Below are 20311 nucleotides of genomic sequence, written 5' to 3'. Positions count from 1 at the left end.
TTGCGTCACTCATTTAGAGTTTTTAATTGACCGTTGATTTGTCTCCCCTGGGAAAGATGATGAAGATAATTGTACACGAATGATATGGAAGTATTCATTATTGTAGGTGCTATACTGTTGATTCACCACATTAGAGAGTCAATCAAGGCAGCATTAACTCTGACCAAATAAAACAATGAGAATTTAACAAGGACAATTCTTCTTTGGACTATAGAATGCTGTTTAGTTAAAGATTACATTTTTTTTACTGTTATTACAAGAACATTAACAGCATCAAAAGCTTCGGGTGCGTGTGTGGATGTTGGATTCAATGAGTTATTATCACGGCAAAAGGACAACTTTGTATTACATGTAATCATTAACAGTAATTTGCCCATGTTTATTCAAGGGAGGCATGGAAATCAACAGTGGGTAATGTCTTATTATGTAAAGGGCTCCAGTTCAACAGATGGCGGTAGAAACCTCCTCCTACTTTGTTTAAAAGTCCCCCGTTTCTCCACGAAGGGATTTCAGTGGGCTTTGTGCAGCCCATGCTGTGTAGATCCGTGGAGCCCCTCCAACAGTCACGTCAAGGTACCTGAGAACAGCCGGAAATAGAATGTTTACCCTTCCAAATAAAGGAAATGAATCACCATCTGGAACAGTAACGTCCCCTTCCCATTGTGTTAACGTTATTAAACAGTGTGTAAGTGCTGTATTGAAATTGTAGCCCTAATACGTTATACATTAAATGAAATAAACGCATTTTCCCCGGTGTTTTAACTTTTACTTTGGAGACCTCAACCGGAAATGGAGCGTGTCTTTAAATGGAGCGTGTTAACTGATGACACTCGTGAGCTTTTGGCTAACAACAATGAGAAGTGCTAGCTGTTATAATATTGCAATTATTTTTGACTACGCTTCTATGAGGTAACTGTAGTAAAACCGTAATTTATCTGCAATTATACTCGCTATATGGCCACTTATCGTTGACAGCTGTAGTTCACAGTGTTTGCTAGCTAGGCTAGCCGCCTACGTGTAATACGTGGAGGCGACGGAGTAACGTGGCTAAAGCGAAGCAATGGTTAGCCAAACAATTGACTTCGTGCTGTAACTTAAATATTCATATTAACGTTTTAAACGATATGAAACGTAATTGCGGCGAATATGTCTTCAATCAAACGGGCTACTTTACGTTTTAACGTGTAATTGATGATTCCTTTAGAAAAGTGTGTTTTTACGTCACGCTGGACAGAGAATCACCATCTTTTGTTTTGTTAAACATTTTGTTATATTAGCGTTTCCTTGCCAACACGATCTGGAGAATGTTTGTAAATGTCGAAACGTGTCGATCAATTTTACTTAAATCCATTTTACATAAAAGCCCAAGTTGAGGTTATTACGGAATATATCTTGTTTATCGGCATTTTAAAGATATTCAGTCAGTTTCCTGTCTCAGAAGTTCAATTAAGAAATCATCACATTTTTACATCAAATCATTTTTTTCATTAACTATCGGTTTTTAAAAAAAAGTTTCCTATTAGTTGAATATTGCTTTTAATGAAACTTAACTGATGCTGAATATAATTTCTGCTGCATTTTACACCTTGTCCTTCGTCATATTGAACCACAATCCTCCACCAACAGACGTGTTATTTACGTCACTGTGTACAGAAGTTCGTGTGGTCTGCACGTGGAGGTCTGCACGTGGAAAACATTCGTGTGGTCTGCATGTGGAGGTCTGCACGTGGAAAACATTCGTGTGGTCTGCATGTGGAGGTCTGCACGTGGAAAACATTCGTGTGGTCTGCATGTGGAGGTCTGCACGTGGAGAGCCTTCGTGTGGTCTGCATGTGGAGGTCTGCACGTGGAGAGCCTTCGTGTGGTCTGCATGTGGAGGTCTGCACGTGGAGAGCCTTCGTGTGGTCTGCATGTGGAGACAAGAGGAGGACGTAGAATCAAGTGTGACGGGTAGCAATCAATCGCAGCAGCCAACGCTCCTTTTCGATCTCTCTCCCCTCTTGGCCTCCCTTAGGTTGTAACCTGCCCACCGGCACACCTGGATGCAGAGAGCCCTGATTGCATCAGCGCACACGACTATCTGCGTCGGCCTAAAGCAGCTTCGGACGGCGTGCGGATCCCTTTCGGTCGCCCCGCGCTTTCAGCCTCTGCCGCCGCTCGTCACTCGCCGGCGACTCCGTCGCTTCTCCTCCGAGCTCCTCCAGGACCGGCGTCCCCGGCTTCCCCCGCATCGGCGCTTCTCCGCCCGGCCGGACATGGCAGAGCAGAGGTTCATCGTGGAGTACGCCAAGCGCGGCACGGCGGGCTGCAAGAAGTGCAAGGACAAAATCCCCAAGGAGGTGGTGCGCATCGGGAAGATCGTGCCGAACCCCTTCAGCGAGTCCGCGGGGGAGATGAAGGAGTGGTACCACGTCAAGTGTATATTCGAGAAGCTGGAAAGGGCGAGAGCCACCACCAAGAAGATCGAGGACATCACGGACCTGGAGGGCTGGGAGGAGCTGCAGGACCAAGACAAGGAGGTCATCAATAAACACGTTTCAGGTACCGTCCCACGCGGCTTCGTGCGACATGGCGTGGTTTCAAATGTGGATTCCAGGCGGGTTTCAACACTCGCTTTCATCCGCTGAGCAGATTAAGAGGAATATTTATTTCCCCCAGGCGACGCGATCGATGCGCGTTCAAACAACCTGACCAGAGGCAGCAGTGGCGTGCAGATACAACCTTATCTCCATTTGTAACACTGAGTCAGGGAGCTCCGGTCGATCGATTTACTCCTCCAAGGAGATCCGCCTCAGGGTCCAACTGACGGCTAATAGAGAAGAGTCCCGAGGCATCGCACCACACAACACGGACGCCTCCCCTTTGAGGGAGTTCTGAATTGCCGGGTCAACCTGCTGTCTAATGTCAGCTCACCTGTTTAACCAGCGCGCGTTGATTATCTGGCTCCGCCTCCCAGGTGGGCGTCGTAGAACGCGCGGAGCCCTGTGATCACTGCGAATATATTTAACCGCTCAGAATTCACTCAACACATTTCTTCCCTTGATAATTCATTGTTTGACTCCGACGTTGAAGACCGAGCTGAATCCACTTGCACTTCTGTCCCGTCTTCCGTATTTGTTTTGCAGACCTGATGGCCAAAGTCAACGCCAGCCCAAAGAAGAAAGCCTCGGCCAAGGCGAACGCCTCCGGTCAGCTGATGGCGCCTCCCGCCGACCCGTCCGCCAACGCGCCGCGGAAGTTCTCCGGCTTCACGGGTGAGATGTGACCTCGGATCGCGTGGCCACTCGCGGACGCTCCGTAGGAGGAGAAATAACAAGTTACAACAAAATGAAATAAGGCGGGAAACTTTTCCTCCGTCAGAGATGACAAAGTATAAAAGAAACCTCTTGGGTCATAAAACGGGTCTGTGGATCAATGACAATTATTATTTTTCATGTTTTTCTTTAAACAATCGCCCAAAACTACAAAACTGGCATTGTCAGATTATCATTTTTCCGACGGTCCTTGAACACGTCACAGCCGCCTCCATCAGAAACAGGCAACTGAAACTTAGCAGCTTAAATCTTAAAGTTGCAATATTCCATCAGCAGCTTTGTCGACTCTCACTGTTACCGTTTTCCCGTCAGCTGCCAAAGCGAGCGGCGCCGGCGCCGCCCCCGGACCGTCCCCTCCCCCCACCTCGGCCAACGACAGCCGGGGCAGCCCCCTGTCCGCCAAGCTCTGCGACCCGCGGCACAAGGACTGCCTCTTCAGAGAGTTCCGCAAGCTCTGCGCCACGGTGGCCGAGAACAACAGCTACAACGTGAAGACGCAGATCATCGAGAAGTTCCTCAGGAAGGGCACCGGCGGAGGTCGGTCTGACCGCCGCGCGGCGCACGAGGTTTCCCCGCCAGGTGTTTGTTCTCCTAAACATCTTCCTTCTCTCCCCCCCCCCACCCCTCTCCTCCCCCCCCCCGCAGACAAGTTCCACGGAGATCTTTTCCTCACAGTGAAGCTGCTCCTGCCGGGCGTCGTGAAGAGCGTCTACAACCTCAACGACAAGCAGATCGTGAAGCTCTTCAGCCGCATCTTCAGGTGCAACCAGGAGGACATGGTGCGCGACCTGGAGCAGGTGTGTGACCCCTCACAGACAGCCGCCCACGTTTAAAGCCGCTTTTATTTTGGTAAGATGGCTCATCTGTTATTTGTTGGTGTTGTCCTTCCTTTCAGGGCGACGTGTCTGAAACCGTGAGGATGTTCTTCGATGAGAGCAAATCGTTCCCCGCGGCGACCAAGAGCCTCCTGACCATCCAGGAAGTGGACGCCTCGCTGACCCGCCTCGCCCAGCTGACCAAGGAGGACGAGCAGCAGACCGAGCTGGAGGAAATCAGCAAGAAGTAATGCAACTTTTTAAAGTTCTTTTCACCTTTCATTTGAGAGCGTGCGGGCAGGACGGACCGTGAAGGAGTCTGCAGCTGGATGTGAGCATGAAGGGACCCACTACTGGTGCATGATGTTCCGAACCGCTCCTCGTGGCGTCTTCTTCTTTCCGACAACAAATGTGCTTGTATTGTTTGTTTTTTACCTTCTTCTTGTTAGTCCGCCTGAGGCATTTCTAACACACACACACACACACACCTGCATTTGACATTCCACAGTGGCAGATGTCAGAGTGGGATCTTGTTTATTTGGAATAAAGTGACAAGCAGCATTTTAAATATTTTTTAATTTGTTCCGTTTCTAGGAATTTCAATAATACAAAGGAATGTAATTATTAAATTTTCATTATTTCTGTAGTTTTATTGTCTTTCTGCTCATAACCAGTTTTTATTTTTAATGCTTCGTCACCCCCCCCCCCCCCCCTTCTCCTTTCCTCACAGATGCACCAGTAATGACCTCAAATGCATCATTCGGCTTATTAAACACGACTTGAAGATGAACTCTGGAGCCAAACACGTGTGAGTAGAGCTCCGTGATGTCATCTGATGGTATTTACGTGGCGATGGTGCTCATCTCGAAGCTCCTGTTCCGCGCCGCAGCTTGGACGCCGTGGATCCAAACGCCTACGACGCCTTCAAGGCCTCGCGTAACCTAGGCGACGTGATTGAGCGGGTGCTGAGGAACCAGCAGGAAGCGTCCGACGGCTCGGGACCCAGGAAGCTCCTCGCCGTGGAGGCCTCGCTCATGACCCCCGTTCAGCCCATGCTGGTGAGTTCCATGTTTAAAATAAGCAAATTTAGTTTCACCTTTTCTTAAGTTATATTTTGAAGACAAGGTCGGTAAAAACCCTCAATAACATTCTTGAATCAGAAACCCATTGAGTATCTGTAGAGGTCACATGACTGCAATAAACCGGCCCAATGCTTTGTTACATTACATCTAGAGACTTACATTGCATTTGGTCTGTTTGACTCTAAATGGACCATCATTCACTAAATGAACATCATGCTGCATTGAAGAAGACTTGAAACTAGAGACTGAGACATAAACTCATGTTTACAATGTTTACTGAGGGAATAAATCAAGAGAGAAGTAGAGTCATTTCCTCATAGACGTCTATGGGAGCAGAGGAGTCGCCCCCTGCTGGTCACTACACAGAAGTAGAGTCATTTCCTCATAGACGTCTATGGGAGCAGAGGAGTCGCCCCCTGCTGGTCACTACACAGAAGTAGAGTCATTTCCTCATAGACGTCTATGGGAGCAGAGGAGTCGCCCCCTGCTGGTCACTACACAGAAGTAGAGTCATTTCCTCATAGACGTCTATGGGAGCAGAGGAGTCGCCCCCTGCTGGTCCCTGCTGAGTTCCCACACGCGTACGTTCACTCGGAGGCGGGACCAACCAGCAGGTTGGCGTATGTCCCACATTCCCATTGGAGGAAACCAGATGAAGAGAAAATCTTCAAACCGCAGCTGCAGATAACTCGAACACATCCCTGATCTCCCTTTGCAGACGCAACTATTAATTCACCGTGACTCAAGATGTGCGGCCCATTACGTTTCACATCAGTGACTTTTGATTACACGCTGTTAAAAGTAAATTGAAAAATCCCCTGCAGCTGTATAACATTTTAGTTTACAAATGATTACCTCCAGCCAGTTCCTGACCTTCATGGACGTGTCGTCGGGGGCGACGAGGTTTCTTAAGGGAGAGTCCGGCCGCTTGCTCAGCGCGTGTGTGTGTGTGTGTGTGTGTGTGTGTGTGTGTGTGTGTGTGTGTGTGTGTGTGTTTTCTTCAGGCGGAGGCGTGTAAGTCGGTGGAGTACGCCATGAAGAAATGCCCCAACGGGATGTACTCGGAGATCAAGTACGACGGGGAGCGCGTGCAGGTCCACAAGAACGGAGACCACTTCAGCTACTTCAGCCGCAGCCTCAAGCCCGTGTTACCGCACAAAGTCAGTCCACACACACACAGTATCAAAGGTTTGGCCCTTAAAGGTGTTTTTCCAGCGTGATGGGGGTAAATAAATAGCGCCACATAAACGCACCAGTCATTTGCGGCCACTAGAGGCCGCCGCTGTGCTCGATGCGATCACCTCGGCGACCCTTTAACCCGAGGAAGCGAGGAAGGGCCCTGAACGCCACACGCGGCCTGTGAAGAGTAGGATGAACCTCTGCTCTGGGCACGTTGCTGTTTATTGTTGGATGGTGCTGATGTTTTGGACTGCGTCGTGTCGGCGTCTTTCAGGTGGCCCATTTCAAGGACTACATCCCCCAGGCGTTCCCCGGGGGCCACAGCATGATATTGGATGCTGAAGTTCTTCTGATTGACACAAACACCAGTAAACCCCTGCCCTTCGGGACGCTGGGTGTCCACAAGGTGAGGACACCGCGGCCCATGTGCTCTTCTTTTTGGGGGGGGGGGTGTAGTTGTCACCCCTCACGCTCTCCTACTCCTTCCAGAAAGCCGCCTTTCAGGACGCCAACGTGTGCCTCTTTGTGTTCGACTGCATCTACTTCAACGGCGTGAGTCTCATGGAGAGGTAACGGGTTCTCGTCGTATTTATGGAGCACTTTTCCAAATAAAACTGAAGTGAATTCATAAATCCGGATTTATAGGTTTCCACTGGAGTGTTTTTACGATTTCCATTTAAACACAAAAACCAAAGCACATTTAGTCGAGTTTTATCGTACATTTGTAGTATCTACATGTGACAGATTGCCGTCCTATGGACGCGGCTAACAGGACGTAGCCATTTACTTAGCTTTTATGGACGCGGCTAACAGGCTGTCCTGCATTTGTCCTCCAGGCCTCTGTGCGAACGCAGGAAGTTCCTTGATGACAACATGGTGGAGGTGACCAACAGGATCCTGTTCTCAGAGATGAAACACGTCACTGTGAGTCAGACTAGAGGAGTAGAAGGCGGCGTTCTGTTGTGTGAAAACATCTGTAATAGCGTGTGTGTGTGTGTGTCAGAGGGCCGGAGATCTGGCTGAGATGATAACCCGAGTCATCAGGGAGGGACTTGAAGGCCTGGTGCTGAAAGACTTGAAGGTTAGCTGCTCTTTGAACCCCCTGATGGAGGCGTAGCGGCGTAGCGGCGGCGTGGTGGCGATCGGCGTCTGAACGTCTGCGTGTTTCAGGGCTCCTATGAACCGGGGAAGCGGCACTGGCTGAAGGTGAAGAAGGACTACTTGAACGAAGGCGCCATGGCCGACACGGCCGACCTGGTGGTGCTGGGGGCCTTCTACGGGAAAGGCTCAAACGGTACGTAGCGCCGCCGCTTCATTCGGTGCCTCCCACTTCCTGTAAGACGACAAGGGGGACTCCACTCGCTTTTTTTTTTTTTAGAAGTTCTATTGGAAAGACGGGTGTAACTAGGAGCCTCCTTCAACCAGAGCTGTCACACTTCAGTCTGGCGTTAATAATTTACTTGGCTTTTATTGTCCAATCAAATAAATAAAAATCATCCTTTTTTTTATTATTGTAACAAAAACAAATCAATTAACAGCGACACCCGATTGAAACAAACCTGAAATTTAGGCCAGCAGACAAATTAATAAAAACAACCCTATGCCAGTTTAACCATTTTTATCACCCAGAGGAGAGGGTGTCATTGGTAATAATCATGTAATAAGCATATAACACAATGGAATCATAAGAAAATGCAAAAAGAACTGGTTCTGCAGGTAGAGCTGAGGAGGAGTGATCTTATAAATGTGTGTGTATACGTAGTGCTGTGGCTCTTCATGCCGTGTGCTCCTCCACCCACCAGGGGGCATCATGTCCAGCTTCCTGATGGGCTGTTACGACCCACACTCCAGGAAATGGTGCACGGTCACCAAGTGCTCCGGCGGCTACGACGACGCCACCTTGGCCCGGCTCCAGAAGGAGCTCGATGTGATCAAAATCAGCAAGGTCAGAGAGACCCCCCCCCCCATGCCCTCCTCCGGAGCATTCAGCTCGTCTAATGAATACCAAAAGATTAAATATTTGTGTCCTTTTGTGTAGGAGCCGAGCAAAATCCCAGGCTGGCTGAAAGTCATCAAGAACTATTATCCGGATTTCATTATTCGTGATCCTCAGGTGAGGATTTTTTACATTTCCCAGAAGGCCGTGTTCATGCAGCCAATCGCGTATCTCTGTACTGCAGACCTCCTTTTTCCCCAATGAAGCGATGGGGGGGGGGGAGAAAGCGCCTCCTGCATGCACAATGTGCAGAAACGAATCCCTCTGGGCCGCATTGAAACAATGAGAAGGCACAGCGCCCCTCGAGTCCCAGAATAGAACCTCACCGGCCTCTCTGCCTCTTCTCGCCGCAGCGAGCGCCCGTCTGGGAGATCACGGGCGCCGAGTTCTCCAAATCGGAAATGCACACCGCCGACGGCATCTCCATCCGCTTCCCCCGAATGACGCGTATCCGTGACGACAAGGACTGGAAGACGGCCACCAACCTGGACCAGCTCAAAGTAGGATGAGTTCAGGTTCCGATGAGAGGTCACACACTGTGTGTGTGTCCGTGTGTGTGTGTGTGCTGAGGCAGCCTCTCATCTCATTGGTCATTCCGTCCATGTGCGTAGGAGCTCTTCCGCATATCGAAGGAGAACTGTGACTTTAACGTGACAGCCGGACCATCCACGATCAAGGAGGAAAAGAGCTCCTCTGGAGGGGACAGCGGCGGAAGCTCCCCGGCCCCCCCACCCCCCCGTGGACCTCCACCCAAGAAGACCAGTAAGTACTCTGACGGCGTGGCACCAGTTTTTTTTATTTAACAATGTTCACTCAAGAGGCAGGATGTTTGCTTTTAATTAGACGTTGCTATGGAAACCTAATGAATACATGCACTGTACACTTCAACTTAATACAGTTTATTCAACCAGTAGAAACTCAGTGTCTTTATTTGAGATGCGTTCCGTTCACAGCCAGCACCCCCAAAACCAAGGCGATAAAATCCGAGCCTCGCACCCCTGGCTCAGGGCCACCGAGCGCCAAAAAGGTATTTACTGACAAACCCCCCCCCCCCCAATACCAATGTGCAGCAGCGTGTGAAGGACTGTTCTGTCTCCCGTCAGGGGAAGAAGACTGAAAGCGTCCAAAGTAACGGACAAACCAAAACGAAGCCCACGGCCGCGCTGCTCGAGCCGAGGAGCGACAAGGTAACGATGGACCGCCATCAACGCGTCCGTTCACATCGACGCCGCGTTGGACAAACCGCTGACTCGCTTCTCCCCTTCTCCCCCCCCCACACAGACGCTGCTGGACATCTTCAGCGGCGTGAAGCTCCTCCTGCCCGAGGCTGTGCAGGACTTCCACAAGCTGCGGCGCTACTTTGTGGCGTACGACGGCGACGTGGTGCAGGACTTCGAGGTCGCCACGGCAACGCACACGCTGGCCGAACCCGAGGAGGACAGCCAGGCGGAGAGAGTGTCACCGGGCTGGATCTGGGAATGTATCCGCAAGAGGCGGATTGTGCCCCCCTGCTAACAATGAAAACACCTGTTAGCGTTTGTTTGTGTCATTCAAAGGTCACTTCACTCCCACTAGCAGAGTGGAAATGTACTGTAGGGTATCTGGGCTTTGTTAAAGCCGCTGTAAATCATGAAATGCAAACATTTACCATCATGAATAAACAACTCCAACAATATGTAACCGTGTTTATTTGTTGTGGCAGAGCTTACTGTGAAGAGTCAGTCTGTCAAAGGCTCATATTTGTCTTTACAATGTTTGAAAAACTACACTAAATAGTGGAATGAGTGGTTTGGATTTGAAGGAAACACTTAATTAGCCTCTTCCTCCCCAGGCTGCTTCAAACTATGAGGGTTTAATTAAATGTGTTAACATACCGGGGGGGGGGGGGGGAACCTCCACGGACCTTCTGGTCAGAGATGCTCATCAGGAGTCGGTCTCATCCAGCGTTCTCTTCCCTGAGGGTCTTCCTTCAGAGCGACTCCACCAGCGCAGGTCCAGCTCCTCCCTGATGTGACACGGCTGCGAGGCGGAGGACACTCGTGTTTCTAAACGCATCCTTTGAGGCGTCCTCGTGTTGCACAACGACGCACAACGACGTACCCGTCTGGACGACTTGATCAGCGTGGCGGCGCGGACGCTCGTGTGGCCGACGCCGCCGTCCACTCGCTCCAGTAGGACCCTGGTTCTGGGGACGGGGCCCCAGGAGGCCCCGAGGCCCGGCTGCAGCTCCCCCCCCCCGAGGCCCCTGCTGACGTGGTTTGTGACCTGCAGCCAAAAGAGCCGAGAACATCGTCTTCACCTTCAGCAGGACGGAAGGCTTCACGTTTCACTTGATTACAGATAAAAGAGCTTTGTGGTTTCGTCCTCGTCAGCTTCAACTAGTAACCTTGTTTTTTTTTTTTTAAAGCCAAACAAAATAGTGAAAATGAATATTAGTCTCAAAGCCCAGAAAAAAAAGAAACCTCCTCACCAACGCCGCCACGTTGAAGTCCTTGGCCATCGTCTTAAGAAGTCCCGCCGCTTGCATCATCAAGGACATGCCTGGAGGCAGAGAGGGTCACGCCCAGATTAAACAATGTGACGTTTAATGTTCTACTTCAACATTCACCAACTACAAAGTGATTAATCAACTCTGCTGGTCTTCTTGTTATTTCATCTTCAATTAATTAGTTTGCTGTGTGTTTTCCATTCGAATGGATCAGCTCAGCTGCTGAGAACAAACAACTCTCATAATGTACGTCCAGATGAACCCAAAGTGTCTGAGAGCCTCCCAATTCATTTTTGTTCACTAGTTTATTTATCACTGTTTTGCTACATTGAATGATTGGTACATAGAGAGAAATCGAATTAAACAATGTTTTGCAATAAAGTGGAATTGAGTTGATCTGGACTTTAATCTCTTAACTCTCAGGAGATCACATTTAGTTTGAGGCGACTGATCAAAGTTGTTACTTTGAATGCGACAGGTCGGGTTTAACAGGAGTTTTACGTGTTATTTTCACACTCTCTCATGATTACGTGTCACGTCTGCAAAAGCCTCGCGATATTTATCGTGTATTTTTAAAGACGCGGCCTCGGGGCAGGCGGCGCGCAGGAAGACGGATCACCTTCATTCTGTCTGCCTCCCAGCAGGGGAGCCATGACCGCCGACACCGAGTCCACGATCAGCGCCTTGACGGAGCCCCCGCCCACCGCCGCCTGGGCCCACAACGGGACACAATGAGATCAGGGAACATTGGACCCGTCTCCATCGCACGCACACACACACACACACACACACACACACACACACACACACACACACACACACACACACACACACACACACACACACACACACACACACACACACACACACACACACACACACACACACACACACACACACACACACACACACACACGTCAGGAGCAGAGCGGACCTGCTGAAGGCCGCCGCCGCGGAGCCCGCACAGACAGTCCAGCAGGCGGAAGACGCTGAACAGGCGGAAGACGCGGATCCTCTGAAGAGCCTCCATCTGGGAAAGAAAAGAGGACCCGGTTACACCGCACGCCATCGGGTCCACGGGTCCACCCCCCCCGGCGCAGCGTGGGCTCACCTGCTCCTCCGCGCCGCTCGTCTCGGCTCGCAGCATCTGCAGCAGGCGGCCGGCGCTGAGCCCGCCGGTCGTGTCGATGAAGACGACGCCCTGTTTGAGTCGGCAGGAAACGTGCACGGCCACGGCGAAACACACCTGAGGAGGAGGAAGGGGGGGCGGGGGGTGTGTTAAGGACAGCATGCCTCATGTGTCTATTTATTTGGATGGAGAGGCTCACCTGAGACTTGCCGCTTGCCGGGCCTCCACACAGCTCCGTTATCTCTCCGGTGTACAAGCCCGAATCCAGAAGTTTATCCAAGCTGCAGGACACAGAGGTGGGGGGGGGCAGATTTATTACTCACAACCGCCCCCCCCTATGTAATAAACATCTCTACTTAAGACTTTTCCAACAAAGAAATAAAATAAAAGTGTAAAGTCGCCGTTTTAACATATATTTACTGTTAATCTGCTTTAATCGAAACGGGTGTTGCCATGGCAACGGATGCAATTAACCGTCCTTCAGGATAATTCCACTGGACTCCTGCAGATGGATACTATCTTTGTTCAGGTATTGTTGTGGCTTCTTTGCAGCTGCCTCGGTTAAACTGAGCTCCACCTGCTCCACCTCTCTCCTTTTCTTTCTCCGTGTTCATGTGACTGGATTATTCAGGATGCTCCTGTGCTCCCATGTTGAGGGATATTTAGTCTGTTGTCATAAAGACCCCGGTGTGCTTTAGGGCGGGGCTTACTGCGATTGACAGCTCTCTATGTCACTGCTCCCCACTCCGCAAACACGTTCACTCCCGGTTGCAAAAAGACAAGGTGGCGACGGCCCGATGGAGGTCTGCAGGTGGTGCAGCACGAGGCGGCAGGTGACATCTTACACACGGTCACAGTGTTTTATCTCAAGTCCTTTAACAGCAAAACTCACACTTCTCATTGGGTTACAATCAGAGGCCCTTTCATCAGGTTCTACGCTCACAACGCTGCACAATGATTGTTGTGCTAAACACTTAAGCGGTGGAGTGTGTTTTGTTTGGGCGTCTGATGGCAGACGACTTCACTGGTGGTTATTTAACGGGGTTTCAAGTGACTGCGGCTGGATCTTATCGCCCGATCGCACCCAAACATTTCTACGAGGAGTTTGCACTATCAATGCATCATTATACCATCAGGGCTTGACAGAAACATAATTTAGGCAACACGATACACCAGCCGATGACAGCAATAAACCTCTCTCTCCGCTTATCGTGCACCGATAGCTTGACGAATCACCGCGGCAGCAGGAAATCTGATAAGCTTTGTTTAGTCTTTTGTTGCTTTTTTTCAGTTTATCTTTGAACGCCGTTTGATTCGCTCCCTGCATTAAAAAAAAAAAAAAAAGCAAAAACAAAATGACTGCCATTCATCATTTGTTATTAAGGATTAGACCACATTTGTGTTTGTGCCGCCGGAGGCGTGTTGACGATGTTCAAGGAGACACCGGAGTGGTTCAACTACGATACGGCAGTTCAGGGAAGGGGCCCCCACCCCGCAGACTGAACCAGATAGAGACCCAAAACATTTGGTTCCAATCATATTAAATATGTATTATGTTTTCTTTGGATTTCAAATAGACATTTCTATTAGTTAAATGGTTGAAATAAGAATAAAACCCCTGCGTCCACCACCTTCTCTTCATCGCTCTCTGGGAACGCGTCTTTCACACGGATCAACGCCGCCGGAGGAGAAATGCAAACGGACATTAGAGTAATACTCCAGAAAGGAGTCTGGCAGCCGAAGGTGACTGAAGAGACGTCCGGAGAGCCTTCGGGGGGCTTCTGGCTTCATTTCATTCAGCCTGCGTTCCCTCAAGAGAAAAAAAAATAAAATCCTCACAGTTATCTGCTGTTATGATGAAAAATGTTTCTCTCCATCCAGCTCACTGACTCCGCCGCAGAGAGCAGCGAGATGGTCTCCTCCGTCTTTGGAGCCGATCAGCCGAGGAAAACTATTTTCACAGCGGGCCGTGGGCCGGATACAGATCATCCTGCACCACCACACCGCACAGTACTTAAAACACCTGGCTGAGTTAGAAGTGATGTTCTACACAGGAGGTGGACCAAAATTCACGGGTTATGAGTAAATATATAATGAAGAACACAATAAACCAGGCCCTCTTGGGATGGCTGCTATGGCAACCGAAACCATCAGCCAGCCTAATTCTATTTTCATCAAAGGTGAGTGTTGGATTTCATCATTCGGTTCCATTGTTTGTTTGTTTGTTTTTTTCATCATTTGTCCAGATTCAAGTTTGTGGTCTCAATCTCTAGTTCAAAGAGTAAATACAAATAGGATCCCTCTCGTTCACTGGACGCAGGAGGCTTCGAAGCATCCGTCCACAAACCGATGGCTGATGCCAATTAGGACAACGTCCACTTCTTCTGACCCCCACCACCGAACGATGCGTCACGGCTCCTGGGCCCCTGACGGACGGCCCGTGGCGGAGGTGCGCGTCACGATGAACGCGTGATTCCGCGCTGAGCCTCCCAGTTGCGGCCGTCAAACTGTCTGCAAGGACTCGAGAGCATTTCTCACACACCGGGAACACGAGCCCTCCTGGACTGTGCAAAGTGAGACCCCGGGGGACCGCAGTTCATCTGCTCACCAGCAGAGCGCAGCGGAGACCCGCTCACCAACGCCGCCCTCCAGCTTCACAGCACTGCTCCCGACACGGACTCATTTATGAAAAACGCTTAAAAAGAAGGAGCCACAGAGAGTGAAAAAAAAAAAAAACAACAACACCTGTGGTCATTAATTATGTCGCAAGAGTGAGTTCTTAATGTAGGAAAGGTACTCTCTTAAAAAAAATTATGCAAACGTTCATGCATCATTTTTTTAAGAGAGTCTGGAATACGTCTTCTCTGGGAAAGGTGGAGGATTTATCGACGGAGGTCAGAACGCAGCGCTGGAACCTTCGAGTCGTCACATTTCGATGTTTAGACGCAACGCCAAAATGATTTAACGGGATTCTGTTTTGATGTTCTGCAGCAAAGATGTAGTAAAAAAAAAAAGCCACTTTAAGGCTTCCTTTACAAATGGAAAAGCATAATAAAAACATTTTAGCTTGGTATAAATAGACGGACGAGGAGGAATCTGGTTACAGAACATCTACGTACTATTGATCCGATGCCTTATCTTTTGTCTGCAAAACATGGGCACGATCACGAGCCCGACTCAATCACATGTAAATGCAGCCGACGCTTCAACAGCAGCACAAAAGAATGAGGTGCAACATGATCATCAACTGTGTCTTGCGGTCTTTACAAACCCCACTAAATACAGCTAACACAACTAAATGATTAACTGACATACAATCGGGGGGGCAGTGGAGAAGGAGCCGCTACAGGCTTAAAATAAACATCGCCTCCCGAATCTGCACAACGAGGAAATGTATTTTCATTAAATAGGCGGTGAGCCGCCCTGAGGACCAGGACTTTGACTCTTGGAGGATGGTGGTTAAATGCTGGAGACGCGTCTTCTTACCCGGGGTGTCCGGTGGAGACGATGGCCGTAGAGCTCAGGAGTTCTTCGTACAAATCGGCGCCCGACACGGGGAACGCCGCGTGCTGGGCGAGCAGCACCCGGCGGATGGCAAACAGAGCCTGAAATATAGAAAAGGCGCGTTTAAGGATGTTTTATTCGCTACATGGAGCTGTGTCCCCTGGCAAATAAATGAAAAGCTTCACACCAGATCACGTACTTTTTTGCTTGATACATTTATCAGGAACGTGAGCAAAATGGAATAAAAGAGCGAAAAGATTGAGTTGCAGGTAACAATTGAGTGGAGATGTTATTTCAGAAGAGACCGGGAAAGGTGCTTGGCACATGATGATTATCCCTCGCTCACATGTGTATTAGTCTCTAGGATTTCCTGCTGACAATCCATGTCACCCTGCAGAAATGTCCTCTGGGAGAAATAGGGCGAATCGGCCTCAATTGATGCGAAACGTTGTTTCCCCCAATTTGGGCGGCTTCCCTCCAAGCCGAGCAGGCTTCACGTAGTCACGTGGGGCAGATGACCTCGCATCGACCCCCCCCCCCCAGCCGCTGTAACGTGTGCGAGTGTGTGCGCACAACGATGGTCCACAGCGGGAGCGTGGTGGAGGAGAGGGATGCGGCCCATGGGCTCAGGGGATGCCTGCAGGCTGAACAAGCTGGGGAGGGAGGGGGGGGGGGGGTTTCTGGCTCGGGCCGCCAGCAAGAAGCTGAACCCGCTGCAGACAAAAAGAATATTTGCAAAAACGTAATCGTCTCCATGAGAGATGGGTGGAAGAAAGGAAGGGGGGGGATGGGGGGGGGGGGGGGGGGTAATAACGCACTTATTGTGAGTGGCGTTGGATAAAGGCGTCGGCTAAATGACACGTGATGAATACGGTCACATAAGCACGGTGATAAAAGTATAAACTAAAGACAAACTTACAGACGCTCTCATCTTTCCACCAAGAAAGCTCGGGTTGACCTGTAAACTCTGTCCTCCCACACAATTATTCACAGATACCCTTTCATTGGTGAGGCCATTCTGGGTCACTTTCCTTAATAACTGCTCATAGCTCTGAAAAAAGTTTGGTGGAAAACACTATGATCTTTAAAAAAAAAAAAAAAAAAAAGGAAGTTCCGGCTATTTTTAAGGTCAGAAATGATCTACACAATCTGCTCTCGCTCGGTAGTAAAACATTAAACTGAAGGAGCTGGCCTCTCCTCGTGGGTTCAAGCTGATTACTGCCAACCCAATGAGACTTTTTTCATTTTAAATAGACTCTCCCGATGGCTCGAAAGGGTTTACTCCTTACTATACAAGTGCAACCATACTCCAAAGGATGCTTCTTACACCAAAACGATGCCTTGCAACTTTGGTGTAATCTCAGATCTACATAAAATCCAACGTATAACTCGCATCTACCTCAATGCTCTGATGCAGAGGTCACCAACGCTGGACCAATGAAAGTAAAGATAGACCCGAGGGTCACGTGTGCAAGTTCTGAGGGGGGGGGGGTATAATAATCAATATATATTTATTAATCTACAGGAAACACTAGTGTAGTTGTAAATGAAAAGAAAAGAAAGCACACGTGATCCTTGACGTGACGCTATGAAACATTTATTTTGTTCACCCCACGACACACGTGTACGCGCGCTGTGGGGCGCGCGCTACGTCACCCACTGGCGGCTTTGCTTACTGTCGCTCCCGCAACTTCACGTGCTGCGTGTGGGCGAAGCTTGACGAAGGGTCAGCGTTGTTCTGGTCTGCTGATTCCAAGAATAAAGAGTGGGTGTCTGTTCTACATTTCTACTCTTTCAAACCCTGCAAGAAAACTAAAAAGAAACGCCCCCACGGTTTTTTTTAAGAGTAATAATATAGAGTTGTGAGAAGTGTTACAAACACACGTTTTAAATTAAAACTAAACTAAAAAAGAATCGTCAATGATAAATCAGAGAAAGTAGAAAGTCATATCGCACGTAAAAGAGCACATGACGTGATTCTGACTGTGGTCCGTGGGTAGTTTGTCGTGGCCCCTGCGCGCGTGCACACGCGCACACACACACACACACACAATTTATTCATTACATAAATAAATACCTTATATGACGCATTGCATCTCTGAGCGAGCTCCTCGATGTCAGAGGACACCACGTCCTCCACTGTGGGAACAAATAACAACCACGTTATTATCCTCCTCTGAATTACGGCGAAGCCTCCTCAAATAAAACGACTCACCTGTTTTAATACCAGCGGCGCGCAGGTCACCGACTAAACCCTCATCCAGTCCAGGGCACATTCCCTCCCTCAAAACCACCATGTTGCATTTTCAACCGCTCGCACACGAGTAACTTTTAAATATTTGCGCTTAACGAGTAAGAAGGAAGTGGATTGGCTAAAGTTAGCTAGCTTGACAAGATGCTAACTTTGCTAGCTAAGGATGTTTGTAGCTTTGCGGCTAACGTTGAAATGACGTCATAACGTGAGCTAGTTTTGGCGTTCAGGAGGGTATTACGTTACGTTCACTCAACTTGGCGACGTTAAAGGTTGTATTTCGTAATTGCTTTTGACAAGCTGACGCTTTTCCTAAACTTTTCCAAGTGTTTCACTCGCGCCATGGCCGCAACTAAAGAGCGAACGCTTTAATTTATTTCAACCGCTTGCCGTAGTAAATTAGTCTCGCAATGCATCTAGGGTAATGTAGTGCGTATAGTGCACCAGTGTCTTAATTCCCGTCTAAAAGTTTGTAATTCAGTAATATTTAATTTAGTGAAGAAATGGACATATGACACATGCAGTATGAAATTAGTAAAATAATAAAAGTGTCCTGGTGTATCACCGCAGTTCCGTCCAACTAACAAATGGTTCTATGTTGAGGATAATATTAACTCTGGTATTTTGAACTAGCCATTTAGTAAGTGTTTTGCCATCACATCTGAAATAATTTAGTTTTTCACAGACTCCCTGAAATAGATGCCGGTCCCTCATCGGCATTCCAGTCATAAATAAAAAGGATTTTTGGTTCCACCGTGTCCGTTCTGCACAATGCAGACGTGTGGAAGTGGTGGTGTCACTCTGGACACTGAGGACACTTATCCTAAAAGAGACGTTTCACGAGTTCAAAATCAAACCCTCATACATACTGATCCTCGACAGCTCCAAACCTCGTGCCACTCCCTGGTTCTATTTTGAGTTCTTCTGTCCACAGACCTTTTTAAACCAAAGTGCCACTGCAGCCACACTGAATCCTACCAGCGATCTGTTTTTATTCTTCACTTATCATACCCCTTTTATTGTTTTAATGTCCTATTACCAGATGGCTGTGTTCGGATGATGTGAAATTGTTTACAACACATGCTTCATAAATAGCTTGAGATTGATTTGATTCAATCCCCTGTGAAAGAAGAGAAAATTGTCCAGAGATTAACAAATAACCCTGTAATAAATACATATATGTATATGCTAATATAATTCAATCCAAATGAAACAATTTGAGTTATGGATAACGAGCCGATATCATGTTTATCATTTGACGCCGTCTGCGCATGATTGAAGAAGTGCTTCTCTGCTTCTCTGGTTCTGCTGCTGAATGCGACGTGAATGTAAAATCAGCATTCGTGGCATTTTCTCCCGCTGTAGCTTCACAAAATGGATTGCTATACATTAAGAAGATTTGCTTCACCAAAAAAATAATCCAAAATAACCTCCTGAGTGGGTGAATCACGTCAATGCGGCTGAAAGAGGTTCAGGTGAGTCATCGTTTCACCCTGTTGTCACAAGGGAGACGGCCTGTGGGGAGGAACTGGTTTTGGTGTCTTCTGGTTTCGGTGGTTTTCCGATGGAACATGAGGTCCAGATGACGACGTGTTTATCTGTTTCTCTTCACCAGGTTCAGGGATAAAGGTGGGGTTTTTTTGGCGGGAAACAGACAGTAATTCCGAGGGAAACGTCTTCTCAGACTCTCTTCAGGGTCGGTAACAAGTTAAGAAAGCGAAGAGGCAGCAGCATCTCGGCTCTACCTCCACCGCCTCTATTGGCGAGCGATTAATAATGCATTTAAAAAACAAAAAAACTTCAAATGGCTCCATCGCTTGATGTAGCGACGCTCCCCCCCCCCCGAAAGCAGATGCAGAACCCTGCGAATCGTCGACGCGTGAAGCCTCCTGCAGAGGAACAAAAGCCCGGTCATCTAGCCGACCGCCTCTCATCGACACCGAGCTCCACGGAGAAGAAGACGTCGACATTCAGTTGAAGGCCCCAAAAAGCCATTGAGTCGAAATGAGAAAGCCTCTGACTTTGAGAGCTTCTGGCTCTCAAACAGAGTGCAGAACCCAGACGCTGCAGGAAGCTGCTCGACGCTTCAGAGCCGGCGAGCCGCTCCAGGGACGCACCTGTTTTTATTATGGCGTCTGACAAAGGACGTGGAGAGAGCCTTTCAATAAGTCAGCAGTTGGACCCGGGGACTTCAGGTGGAATCCCGCAGGTGTCGGCACCGAGAAGAAACTGAAAGAAACAGGAAAAGGCTCCACGTGTAAGTATCGTGAATAGTTAGTGCTCATTTCGCTGCATCGCTACAACATAAGAGATGTGAGAAGAGCACGCCACCGAAGATCTGCTCTTAAAGTGGCAAACTGGAAGGTTTTCATTTACGAAAAAAGGCCCGTTTAGTCACTTTTACACAAATCTGAAATCTGAATGTTTGCCACTTCACTAAAGAAGGAAAGATAAATAAGAGAAAAGCTGCTTTCCATCCGTCTCTCGACTCTTCGGACGGCCTCGTCTCACGAGTCCAGTTTTGAGGGAACTACTTTCCTCGCTTCACGTTGA

General features: G+C 48.7%; 2 protein-coding genes across 4 annotated transcripts; one reads left to right on the top strand and one right to left on the bottom strand.

Annotated features, from left to right (window-relative positions):
- The first annotated feature begins 776 nt into the window (after positions 1–776).
- lig3 (ligase III, DNA, ATP-dependent) lies at positions 777–10061 on the top strand. 2 transcript variants are annotated; one of them, XM_037467976.2, is made up of 21 exons: positions 777–909; positions 2015–2541; positions 3126–3254; positions 3627–3851; positions 3960–4111; positions 4210–4376; positions 4860–4937; positions 5019–5187; positions 6216–6371; positions 6665–6796; positions 6880–6959; positions 7227–7314; positions 7394–7471; positions 7561–7684; positions 8193–8335; positions 8429–8503; positions 8740–8886; positions 8998–9148; positions 9340–9413; positions 9490–9573; positions 9668–10061. In XM_037467976.2, exons 2-21 carry the CDS (start codon positions 2043–2045, stop codon positions 9899–9901), a joined length of 2985 nt encoding a protein of 994 aa, XP_037323873.2. In that variant the 5' UTR covers positions 777–909; positions 2015–2042; the 3' UTR covers positions 9902–10061. The 2 variants fall into 2 exon arrangements, with proteins under 2 accessions (XP_037323873.2, XP_037323874.2); XM_037467977.2 differs by lacking the exon at positions 777–909 and adding an exon at positions 925–1063.
- Positions 10062–10265: 204 nt separating this feature from the next.
- On the bottom strand, positions 10266–18986 carry rad51d (RAD51 paralog D). 2 transcript variants are annotated; one of them, XM_037468000.2, is made up of 10 exons: positions 17723–18986; positions 17585–17646; positions 15490–15608; positions 12203–12284; positions 11986–12120; positions 11809–11904; positions 11494–11584; positions 10857–10927; positions 10487–10651; positions 10266–10405 (listed from the first exon to the last, which is right to left on the bottom strand). In XM_037468000.2, exons 1-10 carry the CDS (start codon positions 17802–17804, stop codon positions 10310–10312), a joined length of 999 nt encoding a protein of 332 aa, XP_037323897.2. In that variant the 5' UTR covers positions 17805–18986; the 3' UTR covers positions 10266–10309. The 2 variants fall into 2 exon arrangements, with proteins under 2 accessions (XP_037323897.2, XP_062414057.1); XM_062558073.1 differs by having other exon boundaries at positions 10266–10651.
- Positions 18987–20311: the final 1325 nt, after the last annotated feature.

The sequence above is a fragment of the Pungitius pungitius genome, chromosome 16 (assembly GCF_949316345.1).
Source record: "Pungitius pungitius chromosome 16, fPunPun2.1, whole genome shotgun sequence".
Lineage (NCBI taxonomy): Eukaryota > Metazoa > Chordata > Actinopteri > Perciformes > Gasterosteidae > Pungitius > Pungitius pungitius.
The sequence above is the reverse complement of the archived record's forward strand: the minus strand, read 5'-3'. Positions and strand labels throughout refer to the sequence as shown.